Below are 23,766 nucleotides of genomic sequence, written 5' to 3' on the forward strand. Positions count from 1 at the left end.
GAATGTATAAAGTTTGAGATGCAGGTGGGACATCTGAGAGGAACTGTTCAGTATGAGTCTGGAGTTCAAGAGAAGGGCTCAAATGGAAGATAGCAGTTAAGGACCCTTCAGTCATAAATGGTATTTAAAGCCACAGACCTGGGTTGAGATTCTGCAGGGAATGAGTACTGGGAAGTACAGAAGCCTGGAGGGTGTCCTACCTCTGCAGGCGGATCCGGTACAGCATGGTGTGAGACGGACGGCCACTGAGACGGGTCCTGCGTTTCTTACTGAACTGCCTAAGTTCTTTATGTATTAATGACATCATAGTTTATCAGTTATTTCCTCTACAAATATTTTCCCAATTTTCTGTTTGCCTTTTGATTTTTTACATATCTACTTAAAAATAATGTATAATATGGGGAAGGCAGTATAGCACAGAGAAGACAAGAAGTGGCTCTATAGCATTTTTTTCTTATTAAGGCATCATTGATACACACTCTTATGAAGGTTTCACAGTGTCACGGAGTCACTACTTGTCTTCCTGGCACCATCAAACCATGTGTGCCAAGACTCTATAGCATCTTAGTACGCTGATGGACAGTGACTGCAATGGGGGGCAGGCTTGACAATATGGGTGAATGTAGTAACCACAATGTTGCTCATGTGGAACCTTCATAAGGTTGTATATCATTGATACCTTAATAAAAAAAATAATGTGTAAAAAATCCAGTAGTTTTTCTCTTTGTGATTTCCATTACTTATAAGGTTAGAAAGTCTTCCAATAACTAGAGGTCAGACTTGTATTTTATTTCTCTGTTTGCTTGTCCCAGTGCACTTTGAGTCACTTGGAATTCATTTGGCATGCGGAAAAGTTGTAAGGTGATACCTTCCTGAAAGATCTGTAAAATCTCCTAACATCATTATTAACTCTTCCCTTGCTTTCTGGACTGTGATGTCTTCTTCACACACTATGTTTCATTTGGTTCAATTTCAATTTTAAGCTTTGAAACTGTAATAGGATTAAAAACCTTCCTTCAATGTGCTTATAAGGAAATTTGTAAAACAGAATCAACACTTCTGAGAAGAAAAATGCAGGAACAGAAAGCAGAAAATAGAAAATAAAACATGAAGGGGGAAAAGGAAGAATACAGTTCATTTTCTTTTTTTGAAAATGAAAAAGATGTTAAAAATGTAGATAGATAATACATGTATACATATAACACATATCTGCTGAGTAACTTTCCATGCCAGGCACTGTCCTAGGTGTGCTTAAAGGGTGAGTAAGGCAAAGTGCCTGCTTTCCGAGGCTTAGATTCTAGCAAGGAAGCTGGAGAGACAGACGCCACATACATAAATGAAGCAGCTAACCTCAGTTAGTAATGAATGCTGCAGAGATAAGATGGGACAGCACGCAGACAGTGAGGAGAAGTGAAAACAGGGAGGTCAAGAGTGGCCTCTCCGAGATGTTAGGGCTGAGCCCTAAATCACGCAAGTACCAGAGAAGCTGAAGTAGGAGAGGGAAGAGGAGGTGCGAGCATGGGAGTTAAGAGCAGGCAGAGAAGCAGGGCAGAAGGGCAGAGGGACAGGAAGCAGTGCAGGAAGCTGGCTGAGTTCCGTGTGGGGGTGTGACAGAGTCGCTGTCAACTGAGAGCTCCTGGGCTGTTGTGTGAAAACTAATCTGGTGGTGGCAGCGGCGGGGAGGGAGAAGTGGGAGAGAAGGGACTCTGGCTAGGAAGCTCTAGTATGAAGAAAGTACCTAAAATACCTTGTTCTTATAAACATAACCCAGCTAAATACTTGACACGACGGTGAGGGAATATAAGTGGCTGGACTGTAAGACTCCTGAGGGCAGGGATTTTTGTTTGGTTTGTTCACTGTGTATCACTAATGACTAGAATAAGGAGAGTCTGGCACTCAAATAGTTGTTAAATTAAATGAACCAAGTGACTATAGGGAATAGCCTTTTATTTGTGAAACAAAAATCAGATGAAATGAACAAACATTAGAGAGCCTCAGAGGAGCCGCACAGGCCATGGCACTGGCCTCCTGACCCCACAGCCCATCAGAGCCAGAGGGGTGTCCACCGAGGATGGGTAATTTGAAAATAACAGCACACTAAAACAGGGTTCAAGATACAAATTTAAGTTTAGCCACTTCCTTGTCAACTTCTTTTCACCCCTCAGATCATGAGTTTCTATATGGCAGGAATTAGTCTTCTTTTTAACTCTCCAAATAAGAGCAGACCATATCATGTATGTGTATTGCTTAAATGTATATTTAGGTTGTTGGAATCCTGCTGAAGAAAAGCTAGCACGTAGGCTTAAGGAAGAAAATTCGGACAACTTGGCAGCATTTATCCTCACTAACATTTTAGTCTTCCAGAGTAAACTTTGAAATTACATTCTAATTTGAGATGGTTCTGGTTTGACAAGTTAACTCTTGAGACATCTGAGTACAGTATTATGAAAGAACAAAACTGTTCATCAACCCTTTATGCCAATGTTAATTTCTTTTAAAAGTAGGGTTTTAATGTTTTTTATTCCTACAGTGACCCTTAAAATTTCTATGTATATAATCACAAATGTGCACACAAGATGCATTTATAATCTTATTATGTAGTTCTAAGACAGTTGGGAAACCCAATTTTAATTTTGTTACTGAAATAATTTAAAAATATATTATAGAACTGCTTCTTTTCAATCAACAGCAAGGATCTAGAAAGAGATTATACAAGTAGGCACAATTTATTCAGGTTTATTAGTGTTAGAAAAATGAAGTTTCCTAACTTCAAGCTGTAGCAAGTATTCTTATATTTATTTAGCTTTTCATCTTACTACTGACAGCAATATATTATTTTTTTATGTCTTAAAAAGAAATCTGAAAATTTATTAAATAAAGATTCATTACATTACATACATTAACCATTGATATGCTAAAATTGGGGAAATTATTTTCAGCAAATATGTAAACTTCCTGATGATTTCTGAGAATACCTTTGTGACTCACAACTTTCATCAGAGAAGGAGGACTTACCGGCTTTTATTCATGAGGTCTGCTCCCCGTGCTTTGTAGTAATCTAAATTTGGATGGAATTGATAAGTCACTGGTCTTGGATTTTTCTGTAGGAAAAAAGAAAAAGAAATTAAAATGTATAAAGCTTTGAAATTATATATTAGCACACAGAAGGACAAAAATGATTGTTTTATATTCTTTCAGAAAAAATACATATAATAAAGATTAATAATTTGTGTGCTTGGGTTTCTCTTACTGTTAAAGTTTTGCCTTAACGAATCTTAAGTCCTGATTAGACACTGATGATTTTGGTCACTTTCAGTATGACTTGACAAAATACAATCAGATAACATTACAACACAACTGAAGCATTACATGAGATGTGATGTGAGCACAATCTATGCTTCAAGGCTGTAAGATTCAAAGTGTCACGAGGGCTTCATTTTGGAAGAAGAGTAAAAATCACCTAGCTTTTGATAACCAGAATGCTAAATATGTCCACTAGAGGGCACACCAAGTCTTTCTTCTTCTAAAATGAAAGTATTTCAGAATTCAGCAGTTCTCTTAAAGTTAGTAATATCTACGTCGTCTAATCTTTATATACGGGTTTAATAAGCACCAGGTAGTGGAAATATTAGCAGGATACCATCACAGTGCAAAAGTAAATTGACCAATGCCCATTTTCATAAAACCAGCAATATACTGCCCTTTCTGGCATTTAATATTTAGAAACATCGCAGAAATGTCCCTGAATCATTAGGTTGCCTGTGACTATTTGAGTATGTTGCTATTATCTAATGTGTCTATTATTTAAATGTACCAAGTCTCTCACAGGTGAATAAAAATTAAACAAATACGTTTCTAGTTTATAAAATGTTACATGTTAACAGCATAAATTAAATACCATCATCTCTAATATGTTATATATTTTTTAATTAAAAAGTTAAAAAAACTTATAAATAAATGTGTTCCAATGTTTACCTGAATATATAATTTCAGTTAATAATTAGGACTTGGAACTAGTACATGCCCTGTCTGTGGAGAGATTTCTCTAGAAATAGAAAGGCTACATTTTATTTTAATAGAAAATTACCAATATGCATTGATACCAATCCTCAGAGACAAAATCCCAAAGCACTGATATACTTGTATGTAGGCAGGGGTATATAATTGGTAAGGTTAAATAGTTTGAAATTCATCAAGCTAACAAGCTGCATCTTAATGGCCATGATGGACCTTTTCTTTTTCTGCTGAAAAGAGAATATTTGCACAGCTCAACCCTTTCATATCTCTTCCAAGTCAGCCCTAATCATCTGACGAAAATGACAATCCCTTGATTTAGCGCCAGCTACTACTCCACTGGTTTGGGATTCAACACAGTTCTACAATAATCAAATCTGAATTGCCTTGATGAAGATAACTGGTGCTTCCATGACTACCATACTATTAAGTCTCACAGTGCAACTTTTCTCTCTCTAGGAATTACATAGGTTTCCTCGTGGTGGCTGATGACAACCTGGACCCAAGTATAATGGGAAAATAAAATAGAGGTTAAAGCCATTGGCAGATTGCCAGTGCATTCAAGATTTGTTTAAAAATTAACTTGTGCAGGATTATCACTCATGACTAATTTTGCACTTTATTCTCAGTACCTGGAAATACATTTTGTTTCTGCTAATATAAAAGGCTTTTCTCCTCTGATTTCCAACAAACTAATAAAGGATTATGTTAGTTTTGCTAGAAAACAATGAAAGAAGGGATTACATGGAGCAATTTCTTGAGACATCTTTATAAAGAAATGACAAGCAATTCAAGACAAGAAGTGCTGATATATCTAAGCACTTAAAGCCATTATTAGGAATAATGAACTGACTTGAACATATGAATGAGCCTCAAGTATTGCTTTCACTGAGGCCTATTTGAATTCCTAGGAGAATTATAAGTACCAAAGGAGAGGCACTCTGAAGCACCACAGTACTGGGACCAAAAAAAAAGGACAAAGATGATGTTGCAAAACATCATATGAAATGTAAGAAAATAAAAAAAATCCAAGGTTATAGTTGAAAGTTATTTCAACAGAACTATAACGTGGGTCACCTATGCAAGCTTCATAATGTAATTAATAATTTTTCTAGCATCCACATTAAAAAAAGGAAAAAGAAACATGTGAAAGTAAATGTTATTTTTTATTTAATTCACTGTATGTAAAATATAGTTATTTTAACATACAATCAATATAACAAATTATTGAGTTATTTTACATTCTTTCTTTTGTACAAGTATTTGAAGTCCAGTATGTATTTTACACTTACAGCACATTTCAATTTGGACTAGCCAGACTTCAAGTGCTCAGTTGCCACATGTGGCTTATGGCCACTGTAATGAACAGCACAGAATGAAACATCTGACATACACAGAAACCTATGTGTGGTTATAAAAATCAACATGTATACACATGGACAGAAAGGGCACAACTGCTCTTATACACTGATTCACTATTGATAGTTCTTTAATTCACATATAATCTTTTAATTAAGCTACCTTTACTTCTTCTGAATAAGGTTCTAGAAAGTCAAGAAATTTTGTTAACAATATCTTCTCACATAACTATGCACCCAAATGATAACAATGAAGTTTCCTTAGGGGGATGAGATTAAATGAGCAGATTACTAACTTCATACAATTGAAACATTTTAAGAGTAAAAAGACACCTGGTTTTTCTTATTTTAAAGGATTTTTTTCCAAATTATATTTTACAGAAATGTAATAGTTCTGATTTTTAATTTTTATAGGTCCAGGATTTCCTCTAAAACACAAGCCACTAGAATTCAACACATATAAAGCTTTGGTATGTAAGAAAGACTGGATCCCACGACAGCTGTAATTTCTCATTGTGCAGGACACTTGACTTTGACAACTTTAATATTATGTCTTTGCCTGGATTGGAACAATTAGTAATTATTTTAAACCCATTCTTACATAGTCAAGATTCCAAATATTTTAAGCTTTTCCAAACCATGAAAAAAACAAAAACAGAAACCAACCTCTTGCTTTGATGAAATTCTCTTTCAAAGAATAAAGACAGCAAAATGGCAATCGTATCATTAACTTTTATGTATACAGAGGAATGTACATTATGTTTCATGACCTGGGAAGTCTGTAAAACTACACAAAAAGATGGAGAAATCACAAATTCAGTCTTTCTGGGTTTACCATGCCTTTCCCAGGCCAACCTGGGTAGACATGAAATAAATCTTCTATGAGATTTACATACATCTTCTGTAAGTTAACTTTCCAAGTACCAATCAATTCTTTTCTCTTAACAAACTGTTGGACTTCTTAAAGCTTTCTCTTCAACATTTTATTTTATAGCAATGTAAGCAGAATGCTGAAAATCCCACCCACAGCACAGACAGGCTGGATTCTGGGGAAGCATCTTAAAGCCTTGTGGATAAAATGATTTACAGAAGCAGAACAGTGGTGGAAACAAATGTCCTGGAGGGAACTACACGCAAAACCAAATGACATGCAAGGCAGCCCATGATGTGCTTCTGAATTTCCAAAACGCTAGAGTTAATGTGGCCTCATAACAAAATCAATTTACAAATAGTGCTTAAATGACAGCAATTAATTTAAGGGATAAAACTGATTGATATCTATCAAACCTCTCCCTTACAGTTAATATTCTTCACTTCTGAAGTCTATCTACATTATATGCTAGTAAGCTACTCATTAATGTAATTTCAGGAAAAACAAGCTCTCTGTCCCTTCTGAGTATGACCTCCCCAGTGGGTGGCTGTGCTTCTGTAATGAGAGCCTGTAGATCAGCATATAGCCTCCTCCTGCTGCCGCCCTTACCCCCATGGCAATATTTTTGGGTAACTTTAAATTCAGACTCACACTTCTGTGGTGGTATACAAATATTTAAAAGCTAAGCTACAGTCGGTGCAACTACCTACAAGACGGCAAGTGACACTTCTTGCTGGTGAAATCTACCTCATCCAACAGAGTCATTAGCGGTAGTACTTTCCAGATTGATTCCTGAATTCCTGTTCCTCACTTGAAGATGACTGCCTCCTTTGAATTCATACATGGAGATTCCAGAAAAAAGAGCCTGAGTTTCCTCCTGTTTTGAGGGCACACACATGCCTTTCAAAGGACTGGCCATTTATGAACCACGTGGGGCTGAAGGGGGCCTGGTCGTGCGCGAATGGACCAGGCGGCCCCAAAGGGAGTGCAGTGACCCAGCAGGAGTTCTATCTTAACAACAGGGGTTGGGGTAAACGCCACACAGCTCATCTGCTTTGGGAGGGGAGTGGGGCTCCCCCAAGCCCAGCTGAGCCACCCTGACGAAGGCGGGGCGCTCCTGGCTCCAGTCTCCGCTGCCCTGAAACGGCGCGCAGGAGGTGCACGGTGCCCTCGATGACGACTCTGCGCAATGCAGGCTGAGCTGACTCTCTTACCACTGGGCGCTACCAAACAGGTGTCTAATTTGAGGTCAGATTTGACAATTTAACAACTTAAAACCCATGATAACATATAGGTAGAGTAAGCGATGCTTCATACTTCTGATAATACATATAAGTTTAGGGTAAATTTTACCAAACGTTACATTTTTTAAATACAAATATACATATTTAGGGAAATACATCATTCACACCAGAATTTGTATGTGTAGAGTAAGGCTGTCCTGTTTCTCAGGAGTTCATACATTTATAAATTAAAAATTGAAAAAAAATTATAAAACTATATTATGCTATTAATGTACATCTGCCAGTTTATGAGTTTACAATAAGGTGATTTCCTGTAATATATCCAAATTATTATCATTGCTAGTTTATCAGTCACAACATTGACATGAAACTTGTAAAGTTCCTGTAGCACTTGTTTAATACAAAAGATTGACTTATATTTATACTATAATGCGTGTTTGGCATGAAGAAAAGAAAATACTTGACATACGAAGAATTACTTGGTTTTCTTTTCCTAGTGTCTTGCTACCAACTCTGAACTTTTAGCCTGCTAGATTAGAAAGCGGGAAAAATACAGCTCAGAAGGAAAGAGAAGGAAAAACAGCACTCTCTGTGAAAACATGTCGAATGTTTCTCTTTGATGAAAAATGAGACTCGTATTTTAGTGAAGATGTTATTGCCTCGATGCTGGGGGAAAAGCAACCATGATTAGAAAAACGAATTGCTCAGCTGTTTATAAGCAAAAAGCTCTGGGGGAATTTCTCAGGACCCCAAAGGCAAAGCATTACAGGGTTATGCAAACATATGTTGCAGGTGTTTTAGGGGAGACAGGTGGGCAAGCCTCAGCCATGGAAGAGGAGTCAGTTCCATATGCGGTAACTGAAACGGGATAACCTGCATGTACCCAGGCGCAGGGATGCCAGGGCACCAGTGAACTGGAACAGAGCAAAAGCTTTCCCCAAAATTATCTTGTAAGTGCCAAGCAAACAGAATTTTTCCCTTCTTGTAGTTTTATAGAAAACAAACACTGCCAATTACTTTTTTTTTCAACTAAAGGTATTTTAAACCTTGAACAAAGAACAGCCTGAAATAGCGATAATTATCCAAAAAAGGTAAGGATGAAGTATTGTTACCTTTATTTAAACAAATATTCCTAAGGAGACAGTTTGCTGTAATAGCCCCTCTTTGGTTCACTAGGCAACATTAGATTTATCATAATTCTCCCAAAGCCTAAGATATTTCTATATTTAAATGCTAATTTTCTTTTCTTTTGCCTGTAATTAAAGCTGGGGAAATTTGTGATCTGGTATTCACTAATTGCTAGAGGGTCCACAAAGGCCTCACCATTTGTGCTTCTTACTGACACATACTGCCCTCTTCGTTAATATTAGGTATAGTAACACAGTGGATCCAAAAAGCAGACTTTATGACCCTAAATGCTCACAAAAGTCCTTTAAAAAATATATATTCATAAAATAAGTGGTATTATCTGGTTATTGCTGTCAAACCTAGACTTGTACTTTACTTCCTTGTCATTTATCTAAGAGCTGATTTTGTTCTTAATATTACCTGTCATTGAGATAATACTCATTTTACTATACATATTTATGTATAATAGTGTATTGAGCCATCCCTTCCCTATCTAAACCACTTTTCCTGTTTTTTTTTGTAAACAATTCGTACCATGAATTAAATGCAAATACTTAGTATAAAATAAGCTTATAAAATATCAGATTTGGAAAAATAAAACCTGCTGTAGTTTAAACTTTTTACAATATTACAAAATCCAAAATATGGATATATAGCATTCATCAAGTTAACAAAGAACTTCACCAAAAAAGAAAATAAATCTTTATAACAAGGCTGTAAATTAGAATATTATTTCAGTACCATGATTAAAATGGCCTCTGGTTTATATAATAATTCCTATAAATTTTGATAGGAAATATATATTATGAATATTAAGGTATTCTTAATCAGCACAATTGACAGAAAAATTCAGGTGATTCTAATCTATACATCTGTAGATTAAAACTTAAAAATTTTAAAGCCCTTAAAAAGTTTAAAGAATGGAAGCAAAAAAATTGTTAATTGGGTAAAGACACAGACAAAACCTCTAAACCCACGCCAGCCTCATTTTACACACTGAATAAGCCCAATTCCCTAAAGTAACATCGCCATCCGTACCCTGGCAAGCCGAGATCTCAGATGGCAGAGAAGCATTTTAAACCACCTGTGCGTATACACACAATCAACAGACACCAAAAGAGAAATAAAACTTTTTCCTTTTTTGAATGTATTTACATTTTTGAATTTAGCATGCAGGAAAATGCCAGATTAACATGACCCCCTATGTATGTATGTATGTATGTAAATATGGAAAGCAGATCAAGTCCACACATTTTGTTACTAATACTGGGCTCCAAAATATTCCTTCTGGATAGTTGGTGAGCTCTTTTCAGCAGTACTGAACTCTTCACCTTTTCCTTCCTCAAATGTGAGCTGCACACTGGAGGAGAAGCATTATTTCAATGGTTTAAAGAAACCTGGAAACTCACTTGTCTTTTCCTAAGAGCGATTTTCTACCTTCAATGATATAAAGGCAAAAAGGAAAGAGATAATCTGAAAAAACATCCCTGAATATTCCAACTTGGGAAACAGTTGGATTTAAGAAACCAAAATCTTGATATAAAAATCAGCACTGTAATTTCTTATCTTTAGAAATGTTAAAATCAGTTTAAACAAATTATTATCAAGATAGAAGTCATTTACAAATGGTTTTAGGATTTTTGAATCCCGAAGGAAAAATCTGTGACCCTGTGGGACTGAGAAGTATCATTTAGAAAATTCTGCCCCCATCTTCCTTCCCCATTTTCTTTCCTGTCATTACCTGCTTTTGTACTTAGCAAGGAAACAAAGGCTAAGCTCCCACACACTGAGGCCTGGTAAGGTGGCCCCTTGCACAGCCACCCTTGTAATGCAATGCTGGGAGTAATTTCAATGATAAAACATCTTGGGATCAAAAACTCATTTATGATATAAATCTATTCTCAGTAAGGTCACTCCCTTATCCTGTATTTTTTGTGATGCTTTCTAGTATAACAATAAAGTGTGCGTACTGATTTTTGAAATATCTAAGTGAAGAGAGAAATCAGAAAGCGAACCTAAATCACACACATATTAGAGTTATGTTTTCCAGAGTGAGACCAATCTCTGCTTCCGAAAGTATGTCAGACACCACTGAGTAGAGTTTCTATAGACGGACTCTTGCTTTTCTTGATTATTTTATTCTAGATTTCATACGTCATTATAAAAGACAACACCGAGATTGGGTGTGAATTTCTCTAAAAAGCAGATAGTGTAGTAAAATATTTTCTTTTGATATAGCTCAGCCTTAAAACCAAAGCTCTCTCAGATATCTAATGATTTTTGCTGCTCACATAATAACTATGAGCTAGGGGTTCTTAACCTTTTTTGCACCACGGACTACTCTAACTGCTGATGACACCTTTGGCTCCTTTTCTAGAATGTTTTTAAATTCACGAAATAAAATATATAGAAGGAAACCAATTATACTACTAAAGTACAGTAAATAAAATACTGAACAAATTTATAACATAGTGAAATGTGCTTTCTTTTATATTAGTGTATTAATAAGGATACAGTGACTAGTCTAATCAATACTATAATTTGTAAGTAGTAATGAACGTAGATGATATTTTAAGATATCTTCATCAGCTGTAATGTGATATAGAGTATTCATGATCATGATTAGTGAAAATGTTTCAGGCACTGCAAAACTATTGCAGTTTGTGTTCTTCATCCATATTTGAAGGAAATACTAAATTTTAGTAAGGGCTTAGTGAAAAAAATAAAGATGTAAATTTTTCCCATCCACATTGTTAGAACCACCCTGAATTCTATCCACAGAGCATTTTCTCAGGAACCAGAAAGGTGGTTTTGATATCAGCTTTCCTTACGGGAAGGTACTACTGATTAACTCATCAACCCTTTTGTACAAATATGTGCAAGGGTGACAGTCAAAAGATGACACAACTGCTATAGCACAGGCAGCTAGTGATCAGGGCTGATGAGGGGCTGATGGCAAGCCAGGAGGAAGGCCTGGGAGGCCCTTGCTGCACCAGCCTTTAACCCCTGAGATGCTGGATTTCTTTACCTACTGATACAGAAGTACCGCAATATTTTAGGAACTGGTATAACTGTAACACCTGATGAATGCCAGCCCCTGAAAGAAACGTTTGGGACTGGGGTATGTTTACATGCACAGGTTTTGCTCTGGATAGCATCAGTGCCCATCCGACTGAATGAAAGTGGGGCTCGGTGGGAGCTCGAGGGCTGATGATCACAGGGAAGTAAGCTGTCTGCTTCTGGAGAGGCCACTCTTTCTGTGCTGACTTCTCTGAGAGGCTTCCACTGCTGTGCGGCAGCTAATGGCAGCCAGATTTGTAGAGGGATGCTCCAAAGGTTCCACTCACAATGTGTTTTTTTAGAGAGGACTGTATTTGCTTAGTCTGCAGCCAGAAATGCTTCAAGAAAGTAACTCTTGTAAGAGGTCATTTCTCTAAAGAAGCAAATCAGTTAGTTCCACTTGGTTGGAACTTTGAATCAGTGAGAAGAAATAGGGCTGCATACCTTGGTAGTGATTTGTAGATAAAGATGAGAAGATCTTAAGGTATCATCCCATCTAGGTTAAGAGGAATCTTCAGAGATAATTTTATTTCCAGTAGTTTTTCTGTGTGGAAGTACATAGTTCTTATTTCCTGGTGGACACTGCATTTAAAACATCCTTGAGAAGGATGACTTATTAAATGCAAGGGGAGAAAAACAGTAATGTACAGAATGGTAAAGTATAATTATTTTTATGTAAATATTTTTTAAAAATAAATAATTTGAAGAAATTGACAAGATGGTCTTACAATTCTTATGGGAATACAAGTGACTAAGAATAGCTAAAGTTATCTTGAAAAAGATAAACAGAATTCATGGATTCATAATTCCTGATTTCAAAGCTTACTACAAAGCTACAGTAATCAAGACAGTTTGGTACTAGCATTAAGGACAGACATACAGATCAATGGAATAGAACTGACAGTTCAGAAATAAACACTTACATTTATGGTTAGTTAATTTTTGACAAAGAAGCAAGACAATTCAGTGGGAGAAAATAATAGTTTTTGCAACAAACACAATAGGATATCCACATGCAAATGAATGCTTTTGCACCCCTACCTCACACTACACCCAAAATTAACACAAAGAGGATCACAGACCTAAATGTAAGAGTTAAAACTATCAAAATATTAAAAAAAAACACAGGAATATATCTTTGTGGTCTTGGGTTAGGCAATGATTTGTTAGATATGACACTAAAGTACAAGTGATAGAAGACTGGTCTGTTGGACTTCATCAAAATTAAAAACATTAATGCTTCAAAAGGCACCATTAAGAAAGTGAAAAGATAATCCACAGATGAGAAAATATATTTTCAAACTATATATACATCAGGGTCTTGTATCCAGTATATATACAGAACTCTTACAACTCAATAATAAAATGACAACCCAATTAAAAATGGGCAAAGGATTCAAAGAGACATTTGTCCAAAGAATATGAACAAATGGTCCATAAGCACAAGAAAACATGGCCAACTTAATTGGTCATCAGGGAAAGGCAAATCAAAACCACAATGAAATACCATTTTATACCCATTAGAATGGCTATAATAAAAAAAGACAGTTATAACAAGTGTAGGTTAGGATGTGAAGATATTCGAAACCCTCATACAATTGCTGAAGAGAATGAAAAACGGTGAAGCCACTTTACAAAACACTTCAGCAGTTTCTCAAAATGTTGAATGTAGAGTTATCACATGACCAAGCAATTCCATTCTAGGTATATATCCAGAAGTGAAAACCTTTGTAAAAATTTTTTACCACCCAAAAACTTGCATAGGAAATATTCACAGAAGCATTCATAACTACTGAGTGAAAATAACCCAAATGTCTTACCAACTGACCAATGGATAAACAATATATAGTATATCCAATGGAATATTATTTGGCAATAAATATAAATAAAGTACTGATACATGCCAAAGAAGCTAGTTACCAAAACAACACATACTGTATGATCTCATTTACTTAAAATATCCAAAGTAGGCAAATCTACAGAGCAGAAATCAGATCAGTGGTTGCCTAGAGTGGGGCTGGAAGAGCTTTAGGTGAGAGGGAAAAAAGTGGGGAATGGCTACTAATGGGTACAAAGCATTTTTTTGTGATGAGGAACAGGTTCTACAGTTAGATTATGGTGATGCTTGTACATCTCTGTAATATAAAAACCATTCAATTGTATGCTTTAAATGAGTGGATTTTTATCGTATGTGAATCAAGTGTTAAAAAACAAGAACTATGACTTACGCTGATAAATGTATATACATACACACGTTTTTCTTCTGGAAGGAGAAAAGGACTGATGCAGCTGCAGAGGGACTGAACAGAGACTTGCGTTTGTTCCTTTGTGTTTCTTCTACTGTTGTGATTTCCTCATGTGCCATACCTCTCCGTTCCCGTCCCCCATCCACGGGAGTTATCTCCACAGGAGGCTAATGAGCAGGGATCATCTCTGACTTTTTTTCCCCTCTGCACTCAGTTAAAAATAAAACTTAACACTTTAGTGCTACTTAAAACACATGAGAAAAAGTATTTAGATCCTTCTCAGTTTATACTATATCACACATATCATAGAAATGCTGAAAACTTCACAATTCTGGCTGAACTTGTTACTCCTTTATCTGTCATATAGTATATGCTTACTTTGTTTAGCCAATCTTTTGATTCTTTCTACACAGGCCTTTGAAGATCTGGGAGTTGAGATGCCGTAAGGCTGATCTTGAAGGTCATCTAGAAGCCTTAAACAGTCAGACTGCAGGAATTCTCTATACACACACATACACACACACACACACACACACACACACACACACACACACACACACGAAGGGTATCTTATGGGTCTGGTGGCAACTCTTTGTCTTAAATATATCCTCAATTTCAATCCTCCTGTCGGATTCCTTTTATATTCATCTCTTTACTATCACTTCTCTGCACAAAAACTCCTAAATCTCCATCACTGGTATCAACATTTCAGACTTCCTCTTAGAACCCCAGACCCAGGATGTGACTCATGGGGCTGAGCAAGTTCTATCATTCTGCCTTCTCAACAACTCCTGTGGTGGGGCCATCCTGCTGCACGGCTGTGACCCTCACTGTAGTTCAGACTTGCCTTGATTTTTGCCTTGACTTGTGCAAGTCTCTAATCCTACTCCCCACTGAGACATACATAAAAAGCCACCACCACCACCTTCCAAAAATTCAGGCCTGATTTTTTTACTTCTCTTCCTCAGTTCTGAATCAAGGCTCAATTGCCAATCAAATAAAGTTCCGATTTTTCAGCCTAACATTGAAGGACCTCGGTGATCTGGGCCCCCAAATATGTCTCCAATCACCCTCTATGAGCCCTCCAGCTCACTCACAACTACCTGCAGACTTCAGGTCAGCTGTTTTCAGGTTAGAGGTGTCCACTTACTATTCTCTACTTACTGAAATCCTTCTCATTCTTAGCTTAAGTACCAGCTCCAAAGGGAAGCCTCTTGGGAGTTCTCACGTTACGCCCTCCATTCTGCCAGCACGCGCGTTCCGAGTTAATCCCCATTGACTGTTTTGCCTTGCATCCTGGTTGGCTGTGTACATCTGTCCCCCATGTTGAGTGTAAGTTCACTGTGGACAGGGCCCTTGGCCAGACCACCTCTGGTGTCCTCTCTGTCTCTAGCAAAGTGTCTGGCACATGATATGTGCTTAGAGATTGTCTATGAACTAGATAACCTGAAGAGTCTGCCACAGACTGGCTCTTAAAGAAACAGCTGCAGAGAAGTAGGCTGAAAAATATGAGCTGCAGGTGCGTATGACTAATGGAAGGCTCAGAGGGAAAGCATTTCTTAAACGTTCTCACAAGTCCTTTCCTTGGTTTGAGATAGTCCAAAGGCGCTACCATTACATCCACTTTAGAAAGAAGCTTCAAAGAGGCAACTTGCAATGGGTGTGACCTCATATTGTTCTCAAAGATTTTTCTGGATGAAAAGAATCCTAACTCACTGCACCAATTACATACTATCTTGATCACAATCCAGGTAACAAAAATGGAGAGAAGGCCAGTGAGTGGTGATGGGAGCAGCCTGTTCTAATGGGGAGTCAGCAAGCAGAGGGCACACAGGTGCCCATGACTACATGACAGCCCTGTGCGATGCGCCATCTCACAAAGGAGCAGGCAGTTGAGTGGATGTGGATGGCACCCTGCTTTGCAGGCAGCATAACTAATTTTTCTTCATTAAGGTGAACTCCTTGCAGGCAGTAGGTTGTCTGACTCCATTTTGTTTTTGTTTGGGTCTTCACAGGAGTTTTACTAGGAAACTGTGAGAAGCTGGTCATTTTGAAATGAAGAAGTGCTATTTAAGCTGCGTGGGAAGGACGATTGTGAAGGTGCCAGTGGGAGAGAGCTAAAAAGAGCGATCCAAGCAGAGGGATGAGAACCGAGAGCTGGGGTGGAGATAACATGGAAAGACCCATCCTTCTGTCTCCATACCCCCATCTACCCATCCCTCTACTTACCCACACTTCCACCCACCTAGCCCTCCACCCACTCACCCATCCATCCCTCCACTCACCCACCTGCCCACACATTCACCCATGAATCCTTCCAACCAAACAACTCCTATGTGTCAGGCCCTGTGCTGGGTCCCAGGTCACAATGGTGACATGACAGTCATGACCCTACCCTGAGGCGTGTACACTAGAGCATGTGACCATTAGATGATTATTCACACTTGAATTCTGTTTGTGCTGAGTGCTTAGGACAGGAGCTGCATGGTACTCTGGAAGTGCATGATAGGGCGACTAGGGGGCTTTATTTCATCTGGTCCTCAGGGAGGACTGCTCAGAGGCCCTGGCCACAGGATGGCAGTCTGAATGGAGAGTTCTTAACTCTGGGTTGCTGGGGGAGGGCTGTGGACAGAAGTAGTGCAACAGGGTGCAGAATGAAGGCACTGATTTTGTCATTCTTCAAGCTCTCATGGGCTATTAAAATGGGACTTCCTTTTCTAGACTGTACTATTTAATGATTAACGATGTCTACAGCCTTCAAAGTTTATCAGTATTTACAATTACATAAAAAACAATAGACAATTAAAAAAATCAAATACACTGTACCATTGAATTATTTAGGAAGTTTTCCACCTAAATGGAAACTTTGAAAATTAAGAGGTTTAGGGGCAATCTTGTTCATTTATGAGGTATCAATTATACAATGAATTTAAAGAAGAAAACCCACAGCTTGGATATGCCACACACAGAGTCAAGCCCATTTGATCTTGCATGTTTTTCTTAGGTAAAGTACACACAGCATCACCATCGCTTACTGGGCGCTAGACTACACATCCTAGCCCTTCACTACACTATCTCATACTCACAGAATTTTCAAAGAAACTCATCACCATTTTACAGGTAAAGAAACAGGGCCATAGTTTCTGCCAAAGTCATGGAGAGAGTAAGGGTACATCCAGGAACTAAATCCATCTCTATTTTCTTACCTCTTCTGGCTATGTACAACAGTGGTCTCACTTATGTAAGGGCTCATGAAAATGTAAAAAACATTGTTACTTTCTTTTTGGCTTAAATAATCTTAATTCTACGTAGATAGCCTTGATCATTTTTTTTTTTTTTTTTTTTTTTTACTAATTTTGTCTGTGTTTCTTTTAAATTACCAGTTTATTTGTCTTCAAATAATATTTCACAATTTTTCACATCTCAAAAGTAAGAATGAAAAATTGGGTATCTTACTTTAAAAGGATCTTGTTGGGAAATACTACATTATTGTATGAATTTGAAAATAATTATCCTTTCTTATCAATAGCACTGTTGCTGATTTATTTTCACCCCTGGATTCTACACTATCTCCACTTCTCCCTTCCTTTTTATTTCCCAATTACATAGAATCTTTTTGCTTGTCTTTTTTTAAAATCACTGTTTCATCATGAAAGGAAACTTATTTCCCCTTCAGTCTGCACCCTATATAAGTCAGCAACTCTAAAAAGGGTTATTTATTTTTAATTTCACTTGATCTCTCTGCACTTGTCACTAGGCATTTCCATGTTCTTGGGATTATCTATCACTAGGCAATTATAATTCTATCTTCCTGTGGTTTTCCCACATTCTGAGTCTTCTCTGTATGCATCTTCTTGCTGCTACTGTTAGTCCCATGATTTTCCTTTCAGCACTCTTCTCATCTCCCCAACAACACATCATTCATGGAGACCACCTACATTCCCTCGATTACAGTTAATATCCATATTCCAAGATTCCTACATCTATTTCTAGTCCAGATCTCTCCTTTGAGCTTCAGACACACATTTCCAATTGCCTTCTGGACATCTCTACTTGGATATCCCACAACATACTCAAAATCAACTCATTACTACACCCAGCCACTCTAGCAAACTTGCTCATTTATACATTTTCCCACCAACTCAATCAATAGGTGGATACCTGGCAAATGCAACTAACATGTTTATCTGATTATTCACCCAGCCTTGTTTGACAGCATCTTAAATGTTCCTTGAACATTTTCTGTTTTCAAAAAGTTCAGAATTAAATCTTATCTTTTGAAAAAAGGAATGATGGAACAAGAAAGAAGAAAAGAGAATGCTCATACTATCTATATGCCATGTGTGCTTTCCGACATCAGAAGGAATGGATGGTAGAAAATGACCATGATTTTAATAAAAATATACACACACACACACATTAAATTCTCTAAAGAAATCCTTTAGGGCACCAAATTGTCTTTCCCCTGTGATAATGAAATCTTTTCGCTCTTGTTTAATCAGAGAAAGATCAATTTCTTTTAAATGAGTAAGTCCTAAATATAGTCTGAAATTTTAGTTTTTTGTTCAGTGCTATATCAAATACTGTTTCCTATATAGTTGGTTAGGCTGTAATACTTAAATGCAAGGAAGTTCAAATAAGACAGCTTAAATAAGATGTTATCAGTTAAGTAAATTAAGTAGTTGATCTCAAATTAATACCTGACATTCTTGTCAGGGGGCCTCTTATAAGCGGAATATATAATAGATACATTCAATTAGAACCTTTATGAGAAAAACTGGTGGAATTTCTCCAGATACTGGCTGGAAAGATGAAAGTGAAGGGTTTATCTCTTTCTTGAATTTACAAAACAATTCCAACCATTCCTGTCATTTTTCTGCCTTCTTCAGATTTTCCGACTTGGTGCTATTCTCTTAAGACAGTTTAACCATGTAAACATCCTACAACATTTACTTTAAGAGGAATAACTTCAAATACTCTTATTTTTATTTCTGTTGTTATAGAAAGAGAAAAATAATGAATAAGACACTTGGACTGCAATGGAACCTCAAGGCTAGAAAGAACCAAATTACTAACAACCCCAACATATAACATGATGATGGTCAGACCTGGGGCTGACAATTTTGCAGAACGTCTTAGAGCTCTCAACTTCATCAACTCGTCTCTCTCCAACACATTTTCAATGAACACTACAGAGGATAAACTTCAAGGAGCTGTCAAAAAAAGCTAAGAATGGCAGCTAAGAATGCCTACAGCTGAACGCTTGATTTACTGAAGCACCCATGCAGTAAACAGATGCTAGTGTCCGAATCCCTATAAATGACATGTCAGTTAAAAAGAAAAGGGAGAAGTAGAGTCAAAGGGGCACATGTAGGCAGAGCCGGTGGGAGAGAGCGCCTCATCAGTGGCCACCAGTGCTTTCCAGGACCACGGGAAGACGGTCCTGAAATGTGGAGCAGGTACACCGACTCGCTGCTTGGTTTTACTAAACGTTCCTTCCCCCCTGCGTGCACCGACACCAGGCCTCCGAGCAGCTCTGTGATTGGAGTTTCCACGTGGGCCTACAGCATGCTGGGCTTGCATAGTTCAGTCACCTGTCTCCTGTTCTTCTGGGCACAGCTCAGCGACATTTTCCAAAGCCTGTCGTGGTGAGGGAGCCACAGCCCAGGACTGGGTCCTAGTCCCTGGAGCGGGAGTGAAGGTGACAGATGCCATCTGCAGGCTCAGCTGCAAAAACCCTCCCAAGAAAGATCCTCCCTGAGATTTTTCTTATCCTGCTGAGTATATCATGTACTCAGTGACTCTGGAAGGTCAAAGTTGAAAACAGCAGAGCTGGCAAAACCCCAAAGAACAGTGTGGCTCTGAGGTAAACACTCCCATCCCTAATTCACAACAGATTGCCACTTGTGTGAAAGTATCTACTCTGTTAGGCCATGGAAACAGGGGTTCCTTTATTACAGCACTTGCTCAGCCTTAATACACCACAGCAATGAAATGATCATCGTAGTAAGCACACATTTTAACCTCAAGAACCTAGTAGTCTAAGGTGACTTTCTCCTTTCAGCTCCTTGTCATTCATTCACATTCATATTCTAATAGAATTTCTTTCTTTTACTTGTGCATTTCACAGTATTACTCTCAACCCTTTGACCTAGCTCTTGACAGGTTTATACTCATTTGCTATTTTATTATTTTTGTCTTACTGTTCCCACATGGGTGGCAGCCATTCTAGCCACATGGTTAAGGAAAAAACTCAAAGACTAATTTAATTAGAGGATAATAATAATTATTATCATCTTTATGTTTTTCCCATCGATTTCATTGGGTATAACATTTCAGGAACCTGGAGGCCAGACACAGCAAACAAAGAAATAATAGACCGATTTTCATACTCAGTATTCAGACCATGAATAAACTCCTGTCCTGGGAAGGATAATCCAGTTGAGATGCGTTGTCTGTGTATACTGCACTAGGCCAAAGAGCTTGTGCTAACTTTCCAGGGCCCGTTCAGACAGTGAGTGAATGGTAGCGAGACAGTTCTGCACTAGGAGTCTGCAGGAAGAGCATGGCCACGGAGGAGAAAGACGGATGGCTCTGACCGGGAGTGGGAGCGTGGGGGACTGGTCTTGGCTCTGCCATGAACTTTGGGCATGTCACCTCGGCCCAGTCAGGTCTCAGGAGGAAGTAAGGGTTCAATTACATTATCTCTAGAGTCTCGACCACCTCTAAAGGGATTACAAAATGCATTAACATTCCTGTAACTGAATGTTTTAAGGAAATTACTTTTTAATCATTAGTACCACCTAGAGAAAGTACACAGTGAGTCCAGATTATGAGAACACAGCAAGTGGACTGGGATAGAATAGTATGCTTCTCAGTAAAATCCAATGGCACAGAAAATATGAAGGCATATGTTTAGCTAGAGGGGCTCCCTTGTGCATAAGGAGTAGGGTAAGGCCTGTGTCTTCTCAAGCTGCCCTGCTCATGGGTGTGTCTGGGGGGCTCCAGGCACTGTGTGGGTGCTGGGAGTCAGTCTCAAGACTCTCATCGGGCTCAGCACTGGGATCAAATGGATCAGCTTCAGGAGCCCCTGGTCTAGCAAGGATGGAGCAGGGATCCAACTTCGGTTATTCCTTCACTAGTAAAGCTCGGGGCTCATGCCCTCAATATGCATATGTTTATTTATTTACCAATCATATCCATGTAGCACTTGTACTAATTCATATGTACATTAGAAAACAAATATACAATATAATTTTTAAATGAGAGATTAAACTATATTTAAATTAATTTTTATAATAGTTTACTTATAATGGTATTTTTTTGCTCTTCCTAAAATACACATGTTTAACAGTAGTAATGAGATTAAATATATACTTCTTTACTTTTTGAAAGTCTTGGTTAAATTCTTAGTGATAGTTTTTGTGAATGACACTTCTGAAAAAGCTAACTCACAAACAGACATAGGTCTCAGTGGAGGAAGGACATCATTGGCTGTCCTTATTAAAGTATGGTATTCATGTTGCAGTCCATCAATCATGCTAAGGTTTTTGTTAAAATTTGGCTAATAAAATTTCTGTCTTCCTTAACATCAATTAGCTTATATTAGGGCTCCCCAGAGAAACCAAACCAATAGAATATATATGGATATATAAGAGGAGATTTAATTACAGGAATTGGCTCATGTGATTACAGGGGCTGCAATGCCACCTATAAGCAGGAGAACCAGGAAAGCCAGTGACATAATGAAGTCCACATTCCAAGGACCCAGGGCCTGGGGAGGGAATGGAAGGGTGTAGAGAGGGATGGGGTTGGGTGAGGTGGGAGGGGTGGTCAGGGAGGACTGGGACAACATGCTGGTAGACGTCCTGGAATCCAAAGGCCCAAGAAATGAGAGCTCAGATGTCCAAGGGCAGGAAAAGATGGACATCCCAGTTCAAGGAGAAAGTTTGCCCTTCCTCTGCTTTTCATGCTATTTGTGCTCTCAGGGGGTTGGATGATGCCCCCCACATTGGTGAGGGAAAATACTCTACTTAACTCTACTAATTCTAATGTAACCTACTCCAGAAACACCCCTACAGACACACTCAGAAATAAAATTTTGCTAGCTATCTGGCCATCCCTTAGCTCAATCAAGGTGACACAAAAAATTAACCATCATATAGCATTTCCTAAAATTTAATTGGATGATGTTGTACTTCTACATTAAAAAAAAAGATTCAAACTTGACTTTATCTCTTCAACTGGGAGATTACTAACCATGTTAGAAACTTCTCCTTTCTTAATTTTTTAGTGTACTTTGAGAGCTTTAAATCATCTTTGGCAAGAACTTAACAAATGGATGAAACAAATATCCAATTTAAAAATGTTCTTTCCATAGCATGAATTTCTTTGAAAAATCTCTTATTTTTTCTTATTAATAAAGTACCATTATCTTAAATGGACAGATTGTTTATTTTTTCAAAAATACTGTATTATTGATTGCAACTGATCGCAACGGAGGTAAGCAAATTTGAAGTACATTTATTTTTTCAAAAAGAGGGAGGAGCCAACATGGCGGCATGAGTAGTTCAGTGGAAATCTCCTCCCAAAAGCATATATTTTTGAAAATACAACAAATACAACTATTCCTAAAAGAGACACCAGTGGATATAGTACAACAGCCAGGCTATATCTACATCTGCGGGAACTCAACATCACACATAGGGGGTAAGATACAAGCCACAGCCCGGTGGGAAGTGAGTGCCCCCTTACCCCAGCCCCCCGGCAGGAAGAAAGGACTGGAGCGGGGAGAGAGTGAAGGCCCAGGACTGCTAAACAACCAGTGCTGGTAGTTCACACCAGGAGCACAGACCCATGGTGCACACTGCGCTGGATATTAGAGAAACGGAAAAGCAAAACATGCAAGTGGGTCCCCGCAACCAGCACCCCTGGGACAAAAGAAAAGCGAGTGCTTTTTGCAAGTCTTAAAGGGAAGGGACCTCACAGCTGGATGAAGTTGTCCCAGCACACTCAGCTCAGCATCTGGGAATCCCGGGGAACTCTAGGCAACATAATCCCCTGGGTGGCAGTGCAGCTCTGAAGCTCATCATGGCAATAAGCAGCCTGCCAGTCATTCCCCCAACTGGCGCGGAACCCAACACACTGGTCCAGTAGCAGGAGAGTGGCCACGTGCGACAGCAGTGGTGGGGCCAGAGGGGCTTGAGAGACGCCCACATGAGCCTGTGGTAGTGGTGGCCGAGGGGCCTGGGAATGGCCTGCATGAGCCGGCAGAAGCAGTGGCTAAGTGGCCTGGGAGCAGCCTGCACAAGCTTGCGGCGGAGATGCCAGAGGGGCCTGGGAGCAGCCTGTGTGAGCCCGCTGCAACAGAGGCCTGGGACCGGCCTACATGAGCGGGCAGTGGTAGCCGCAGAGGGGCCCGCATGAGCATGTGGCAGCAGTGGCTGAGCGGCCCGTGAGCACCAGTGGTGGCAATGCCAGAGGAGCCTGGGAGCGGCCCACACGAGCTGGTGGCAGTGGCTGAGGAGTGGCCCAGGAGTAGCACGACCCCAGCAGCTGCTCAGAATCTCAGCCCAGTGCACAGCCACCCAGGGCACACACAAAGGCCGTAGCCAGCACACAGCTGCCAGGTGGGGGTGCTGCATTCGCAGGAGAGCACACCCGGCATGCCTGCTACTCCCCGCAGGGCTCTGCGATGCTCTGATGGAGACCCTGCCCACAGCAGCTTAGGGGATTATGGCTCCAGGGACTGCTCCAGGAGTGCGGGTAACCAACACGGCAGCATAGAAGGGCAAAGCGACCAGCAAGCAGGAAAGGACTTTGTTCTCCCAGCTGACACACATGCT

The 23,766-nt window shown here is 39.0% G+C and overlaps 1 protein-coding gene across 7 annotated transcripts in view; it reads right to left on the reverse strand.

Annotated features, from left to right (window-relative positions):
- TBC1D5 (TBC1 domain family member 5) overlaps positions 1-23,766 on the reverse strand; it is a 642,656-nt gene that overhangs the window by 94,408 nt on the left and 524,482 nt on the right. For all 7 annotated transcript variants that reach the window (XM_073223289.1, XM_073223292.1, XM_036996277.2 and 4 more), the window contains one exon: positions 3,016-3,101. In XM_073223289.1, coding sequence (XP_073079390.1) covers positions 3,016-3,101 — 86 coding nt within the window. The remainder of the gene's footprint in view (positions 1-3,015; positions 3,102-23,766) is intronic.

Source organism: Manis javanica, chromosome 15 (genome assembly GCF_040802235.1).
Source record: "Manis javanica isolate MJ-LG chromosome 15, MJ_LKY, whole genome shotgun sequence".
NCBI lineage: Eukaryota > Metazoa > Chordata > Mammalia > Pholidota > Manidae > Manis > Manis javanica.